This window comes from Hylaeus volcanicus, chromosome 6, assembly GCF_026283585.1.
Source record: "Hylaeus volcanicus isolate JK05 chromosome 6, UHH_iyHylVolc1.0_haploid, whole genome shotgun sequence".
NCBI classification, from domain to species: Eukaryota; Metazoa; Arthropoda; class Insecta; order Hymenoptera; family Colletidae; genus Hylaeus; species Hylaeus volcanicus.
Window position 1 is genome coordinate 26,086,478 of NC_071981.1, and position 8,509 is coordinate 26,094,986.

An 8,509-nucleotide genomic window follows, 5' to 3' on the forward strand; every position below is an offset into this window, starting at 1 on the left:
TGTGTGTGTGTGTGTGTGTGTGTGTGTGTGTGTGTGTGTGTGTGTGTAAGTAAATAAGTACAGCGAGAGATGTACCGGATAAAGGAAGAGAGGGGATCGATTTGCGATTCGTTTTGTTAGAACGTTAGTTTGGTCTCGGAGCCCAACGACTCGTGAAGAGTTATTGTATGAAATAATCGGGGTGATCTGAGTCCTTTTCAAACCTCTTCGCCTCTTCTTGCATGCTCTCCTTGATCTTGAGTATGGCCGCTGACTCGGTCTGATCCTGCGAATCAACCAACACCAGGCCGGTTACACGTAAAAGGTTAGGCAAGTCCACCATCAGGCGATACCTTGCCCATTTGTTTTTATTTTTATTTATTTATTTATTTATTTATTTATTTGTTTGTTTGTTTGTTTGTTCTGCTTTCAACGTTTCACCAGCGAGCTGAGAATATTTCCTCTGAGAATGTTTACAGCCATTTATCATTTAGCTATCCCGCCACTCCTCCGTTCCTCGTCTCTTCGCTCTGTCCTACCGTTGTATCTCGAAGACAGACGGCACAAGTCAAAGATCGGCAAAATTTCACGCAAACCATTACGAATAAAACCAATAAAATTGTTGATTTATATAGATGCCAGGTCGTTTGTTCGTTATTCGATCACTTGTATCCAAATGAGAATTTTGCCCATCCTTGCCCGCAGGTGCGCCCCCTGTCTCTCCCAACAAAGAAGCAAACTGACATAGCGTGGGGTGGGGATCGTGCCTGGGCTGATTCAAAGTGGAGAAGCGATTTTGATCTAATCATCTTTCGCCTCGAGAGTATAAGTCGAATCAGAGACGGACAAAATATCAAAATTTCGCAGAAACATTAATAAACAAGAAATTTAACTAGTTCAACTTGAAATACGTTGTAGCTATAATTTCTGTTCAGAATTCGTACGCACGAGAGATTGCTATCGCAACTACGTAATTGAAATTGCAACGATCAAAGAAGAAATAAGGTACGGTAACGGTTATCCTTATCGTTATTATTTTGTTCGTTACTCGAAACGATTGGTATTCAGAAAAGTATTTTGTCCATCTCGGAGTCGAACCGAGTGCCAACGAAAGTGTGTAAGGAAGATATTCACGTGGCCGAGGAAATTCGATCGCAGTTCGCTGGTCCCGAGTGAACTCGGGCGAGAAAACGCTGACATGCTGCGTGAACAAATTAGCGCAGCGCGGTGACGGTGCGTCGTGAAGGGGCTGGGCTCGTGAAACACAAAACTTAAAGAAGAGGATATGAAAGAACTAGGAAAGAGAAACGGTTTGATTCGGGAACCGCGTGATAAAGAGAAGTGTGGTTCCACATTTCCAGGGCGCTCTGACCCACAACACATGGACGTTACGTAAAAAAGTGAAGCCCGTATCGAGCAAAAAAAGAATTGATACAATAATAACAGTAATTATAATAACAATAACAACAATTAATAATAAAGAAAATGAAAAAAAAAAGTTAATAATAGACAACAAATTTGTTGCGCATACCGTGTGCGCCACCTGCCCCCCAACTCACGCACACCTCACCGAGCGAACGACAAGAGACATTCAGAAATATTATTACGAGTTAAGAAAAAAAATTGTAAACAGAGAAACTCGACGTGTCATCCCTCATGGGTAATTTTTCTTTTTCTTTTCTTTCTTTTTTCTTTCTTTTCTTTTTCTTTTCTTTTTTTTTGTAAAAATACTTTTTTCCTCTGCAGATTAAATACTTTTTTGTTTTAGAATCGTGTCTCGATACGATCTCGCAATCCACCAATCGCTTTGCGCTCACGCATCCATGTGCTACAGGTCAGTACAGGCTAGTACTATATACAGCTATCAGATTTCACTGTTTCTTTTCTTTCGCGTCTCGACAAATACTATCAATCACCGACTTTACGACCGTTGAGTACATCACAAACATTGTGTTCCACAGTATTCCACGTACATAGTCATATACTGGTGTTCGTATATCACGCTGGACGAGTCGATTTCGAACAATATCATCCTAATTTTCCTGGTACATGCTCGGTGTTAGTTTCTCGAATCGGTTGTTTTTCTAAGCAAGTGTTTCGAGGTTAGTGGCAACTCGTATGCATACCAGAGCTGGGATCGAATCTAGTCTCACGTTTCGACAGTTTTCTTTGTTCGTTACGCAAACTTGTAAAATGGACGAATATTCGAAGCTTTCACGACCCTTCGAACTATTCGAACACGTCCCAGCTCCGATGCACACCCTATTCAAGCAAAGTTAAGACAAATACTTTTAATTAGACATAAATTCGCTCGAAAAAGCAACCAAAGTTACGTTTTCCTTTTGTGATATTAGAACAAAGATCGCACAGCATGATATGACTTTTTGCGGTGTATCGTGTTAAAATGCTGATGCTTACGATTAGGAGAAAAAGAAAGAAACGAATTACATACAAGAACTCGTGTGTTTCTGTGATTTTAATCGTAAAATCATCGTAAGGAAAAAGAAAACAAGTAATTGGACCGAATTAGCTACTCGATTCGTTAACTATCGTGCGACGTAAATGTGAAACACAAGTGACATGTGATTACCAGAGAAAAAGTGTGTCTCGGAGTGACTAGACAAACAAATTTCACATAAAACAAAGTGCACGGAAACAGATAGTCATATATAAACGTTCTAATAGCCAGCACCCTGCGGATTGATCAGCAAATAAAAAAGAAAAACGCAGTATTCTCAGTGTAACAGGTTTACATTTATTGTCTCGATCTCCCCTGGCTTAGGCATATATTAATAATGTAAAATGTTCATCGCCGTTCACTTGCGTGGCTTACAACGTGGGGCTTGTGTGTTAAAAGTAAATATCGGCATTTAAGAGTACCTATGGTGCGCTTCACGCACACACACATATATATATATATATATATACTCGATCGAAGCACGCTCTCTCGGAATACTTGAAAATGAATTTTTCTCGTGACTGCAGCGCCACCGGGACGAGTCGCGTTACAAGTTACAAGTTGCAAGCAACGACAAAAAAGCTAATGCTTCGTACGATCGTTAACAAATCCTTCTCTTCGTTCGTACCCTCGAACATCGAACATCGAACCCCGAATCCCGATTCTCCTCGTACTCTGAGAGAAGTTACATAGATCCCATTATATATCTATATATGTATATATTTAGCGTGTTCTTTTTACTTCGAAACAACGTCATGGTCGACGTCTCGCACCGATTATTGATCCGTAAGTCACTCTCACTCTCTCTCACTCTCTCGTATATATGTATATGTCCATGTATATGTATGTATACGTATGATGGTGTGCGTGTGTGCGTGTTTGTGTTTGTGTATGCGTGTACTTCCTTTTTCCCGATTAAAAGTATAACGCACTTATTGGCACGATGAATACTCCAGAACAACGGCAAGCATTCACTTCTCTACGACGGTTATTACAAATAATCGAAAACTAACAGTCTTCTTCATCAAATGCAAAGTCCGTTTTTACTCTTTGCACCCATCGACTCGGCAAAAGAACTGACAGAACATGTATGTATGTATATATATATATATATGTATATCGTATATACGTACGTTCTTAGACGTCGAAAGCTTTCAACTGACTAAACCGTAGGCACGAAGAATCGCGAATTGCCCACGTTACTCTCTTAATTGCTCTCTCGAGGCATAGAGATATCTCTCGTATCGCTGCCCTTTACTCGTGATATCGTTTTCACGAGAATTCCTCTCGAATTATATCAAAGTTATAAATATCGTAGGAATATATTTGTAACACAGAGATGACAAGCGCGATTAGTTATGGACACGATCAACAGCGGTGCATAAATCGTCCGAAATAATAAAACTATGGAGGGTAAAGATAGGGAGGATTTCTTTGCCACGAACTCTGTTTGTATATTTGAAATTGGCCGAGCAGAATAATACGAGAAACGTGCTTTTAATGTTACAGGGGGAAAAAAGGAAAAAAGGTACGTAAAGTAAAGATGAAAGAACGTGGCAATCAGACGCGGGACATAGAGTATCAACATGAATGATTCTTGAGAAGATGCAACGTAACTCATAGATCATCCATACGTTTGTATAATCGATCTTGCCGGTGCTCTCAGAGCATGCACTCGCAATTGACGCTCCCTCTCCCTCGATCGATAGTTTAATAGCTTTAATTAATTTAAACACAACTAACAGCAGCACAGCATAGTCCGGTACTGACCTATAACCATTACGGACGGATGGATTCCGGGAGGTTCGCACGATATTTCACCGTTATCGGCCCGTATTCATTTTCTTTTCTCTTTGCTTCTCTTTTTCTTTTTTCTTTGTCACACTCATTCGTTTAGGTTCAGTACTTACACCGTCTACGACTCTTATTCCATACAAAAATAATTACCGTTATATATATATATATATATAGCGTCTGTTGCTACGCGTACGTTATACATATAACACTTCATTTATAAGTCCAAGTACTTTGTGTTAAGTTAATCGCAGGACCATTCGCTTCGCAATACTCGACGCTATGATGTTAACGTATCGCTCGATGATCGATGATTCGATTTAACGCCCCTTTAATGCCCCTTTTTTCAGACAAATGATCGAAGCGGCAACAAACTAATAAAAAAAGGAACTTGTACGACCAACATTTTTCTTGTTTAAACTAATTTCTAATAGGAACTTGTTTGCAAAGTATCTCCAGTCAAAAATACGATACGCGACTCTATGCCTTCAAAGTGTTGCGCGTCATATTTTTCTTTTCAAATAATTGTTCAAATTGAAAATTTCCCTGGTAGCTTGTATCAAGAATGATCTCGATATGTACAGTTCAATAAGTCGGTCGATTTCGATCAAGAACCATCGTTTGCAGGTTAGCTTTCAAAATATATCGATCAAACATTCGTGTCGCTGGATTTGCAACAGCAAATCTTATCAGCGTACCGCGTTAATACATCAAGGTGCCTGCATTTTTCTCTAACAAGGCACTAGTTTAAAGATTACGCCTGTTAATTACAGGCTGTTACGACCAAACGAACACGCGAGATATTGCGATGTCAATGGCTGCGAATAGATGGTGCGCAAACTTGCATCAATCGATAGATAAATATGTGAGCAAACAATGGAGGGACTCGATCCAACTTCTGCTAATTTAATCACCTCATTACAGAGTTTTATGAATCGATCGAAAAGAATTCGATTCGAGCTATTTAGGCGAGTGTACGTACAGATATTGAACAAAGTAATATCAACAAAAATTGATCGTTCAAGTAAAACACGATCGGGAGGATTTCTCTCATCGGGAGATTCAAACTTTTTTCTTTCTTTCTTTCTTTCTTTCTTTCTTTCCAACAACTATTATACGTCTTACCTGTCATGGACTTATAGGGTACCGTTTTTCTCTAATTTAATACTTCTCGCAGGCCTAACTCTATAATGGGATGAAAAATAAGCCCACGGGTGGTTAGCTGGTGATCCAGCGGGTGCAATTAAGAAAACGCAACAGGGTAAAACAAAAAATAAAAAACAGGAATAAAAAGAACAGAGACAAACGAGAAAATGGAAAAAGAATTATAAATCGATTAACAATTATGCGATTGATAATCACAGTAGTTCGTGTTTTTCAGGCACCTTTTCTTACAAGCTAATGTTCAAATAAATATAAATAATAGACGTTGGTGTTGTTAACACGAGTCGTTAAAAAAAAAAAAAAAAAAAAAGACCGTACTGTCGGTAATAAAGCGTACAGAAATAATCGTATTAAAAAAAAAAAAGAAGAAAAAAGAGAGAAAAAAGTAAAAAATAAAGTTAAAGAAAAGGAGAAGAATAATTAATAATAAAATCCTAGTCTGCAACCTTGTGAGTATTTAGCAAAGCATATATATACAATATATGTATAGAGAGAAATATATGTGTATATATATATATATATATATATACATAATATATATTGCATATACACACACACACACATATATATATATATATACTTTTAAAATTCATATAGGTATGTTACGCGCGCGGGCGGACGCGCATGTAGTAATGACGATCGAGTATCATAGTTTCGTAATAACAGCGTAATGATCGCTTAAATGCTAACCTAACCGATTACGAGCACTTAATTAACGAACGTACATCGGCCGGTGCGTTGTCACGAACGTTCTTTTTTTTTTCTTTTGCCTTCTTTCTGTTTAATCATTTTCTTTTGCTTTTTCTTTCGTTTTATATATCTTGCCACGAATGAGAATAACATCGTGGTTGAGCCATTTTGACGAAACGTTACGAACCGCGCATGTACCACGTGCCGATCGTACCGTGCGCATTGTAAAACGCAGCGTTTTGCGTATGATCCTTTTCCACATTGCGTGATTAACCGGGAAATTAACGGCATCTACGAATCTCGAGGCTGGACTCCAAGGCGACTTGACTTTTTAAAAAAACTGTCGGGAATACAGAAGGCGCACGTGCGAGATTACTGATTACTCTTTCAATTCAAAATCCTACTCACAAATCCGAAATAACAACGTAAAAGTAAAAAGGAATACCGTTTGTGCGCGCTCGTTAAAGAAATCGATTATATATATGTATTATGCTATTATTATACAGGGCCTCCAGTAAAGCGTAACGTATCGGAACAAAGAAGAGTACCATAGGTCAAAGACGAGCAGATTTTGTTAACTTTCGGTATGGTAGTTGATTATCGATCTGTTCCATTGCCGAACAAAATTTACGCTATTTTCTTATGCACCTCGTGCAATATAATTCGACGCAGGTTAAGATTGGTTTTCACGTCGAACGAGACCAGCGGATTTATACACGACTGATTGTGTTTTCCATTCGTATCATTTTTTTTCTTTTTCACTATTCTAAAAATACTCTTTAAAGAAGTTTAGCGCACAAACGTGTAAAATGTCTATGTATGATGTTCGCATCTTAACATAAAAATTGACCTTGACCCGACGAAAATCCCTTCATTGTCGTATACGGTACACCTTATGGAATATCTTGCATGTAACTGTATGAAAGTTGCTTCATACTTTTTCTTTGCATATAAAGTGGGTACAAAAGTCTCAAGGCATTTTCTAAAGAGTAGATCATCGAGTAGATAGAAAGTTACGTATGTACTATTTATTGCTTCGATAACAACTTTTAGGCACTATTGTTGTACAGTCTTTGTTCAGTTTCGAAATTAATAAATTTACACGTTATTAAGTATAAGCGGAAACTCAACAAAATACGAGTATACGTTATGCATATTTCTACGTAAAACGTTCCAAATGTCTTGCAATTTATATGCCCACTTCATATATGGATCGTTAGCCATACTGTTAGTATGATAATAGTTAGACACAATTTCAGCCAAACAGTTATAACGATATTAGATGCGAGTAGATAATTTAAATTAAATTTCCCAGGAAGCCTATACGATTAAATAGGACGTTTCGAATTCTTATAAAATATTGATATTTTAGATAAGCATTAACCAGGTACTTGGGGAAAGCCTGAGGATAAGCCCTCTAAATATAATGACACCCAAATTCTTTTGATGGAATAAATAAGTAATTGTCGCATTGACGAAAGCACCTGATCTGTTAATTGCCGAATAATTAGAAGAAAAAGTAAGTTATGACATGGACTTGTATGCTTTCCGATTCTTGTTCAGAATTAACATTTACATCACTTTTTTGCGCCAAGAATAAATCGATTCTCTAAAAAAAGAAAAAAGAAGAAGAAAAAAATGTGACACTCGAATTAGAAATCAATGTCATTTTATTTCTTTACGTCTAATTTCCGTACAACAAATTTCTTTTTAAAGGTTCGTAAAGGTTTCATTTAGAGATAACAATTCATTTCGATCGGGCGTATAACAATTCGTAAAGATACCCTTTGTTTAGTCGCCGTCAAAGTGGTGTACATTTCTTCGATAATATTCAACTTGTCCATCTTTTTTTGGTTTTGTTTTTGCAACAACATCAACAGTACAAAGGCACGATAGAAATGAAACGTATCGTTAAAATAATCGTTACACACAAGTCCATATTATTAACACGTCGAGTAACTATTATAGGGATTGTTACAGAACCTACTAATACTTACATTTTCTCCAGGACCTCCAAAACCACCCAGATTATAGTCACCCATTCCACTTCCACTGTCTTCTCGTGGTGTTCCAGGGCCACCGTTAGCTGGACTGTTTTTCATTCCGTCAAGACCATCACCATTTAAAACAGGACCCATTGTGTTCGGTCCCATTGGGCCCATTGGACCACCCTCTGGTCCGCCACTCATCGGAAAGTCCTGACACAATCAAATGCATTGCTATGTAAATAATATTAAAAATGTGTATTAGTAAATTGTGAAAAATAAATCAACAACGATTACGACCAGCATTGACAATTTAAACACGACAGTAACACAGACACCTTTAACGTGCTACACTGTGTATATGAAGTAATAAACTTGATTGTCGCGTTAAAGGGTAACAAGGATAAGACGTACTTACACCAGGCATATTTCCTCCAGG

The 8,509-nt window shown here is 37.8% G+C and overlaps 1 protein-coding gene across 1 annotated transcript in view; it reads right to left on the reverse strand.

The window, feature by feature from the left end:
- Nucleotides 1–6: 6 nt before the first annotated feature.
- Nucleotides 7–8,509, reverse strand: part of LOC128878580 (single-stranded DNA-binding protein 3) — a 15,710-nt gene continuing 7,207 nt past the window's right edge. The window contains exons 11-13 of the mRNA XM_054126870.1: nucleotides 8,489–8,508; nucleotides 8,083–8,283; nucleotides 7–265 (exon numbers count right to left, since the gene is read on the reverse strand). Of these exons, the coding sequence (XP_053982845.1) occupies nucleotides 161–265; nucleotides 8,083–8,283; nucleotides 8,489–8,508 (326 nt within the window). The 3' untranslated portion in view covers nucleotides 7–160. The remainder of the gene's footprint in view (nucleotides 266–8,082; nucleotides 8,284–8,488; nucleotide 8,509) is intronic.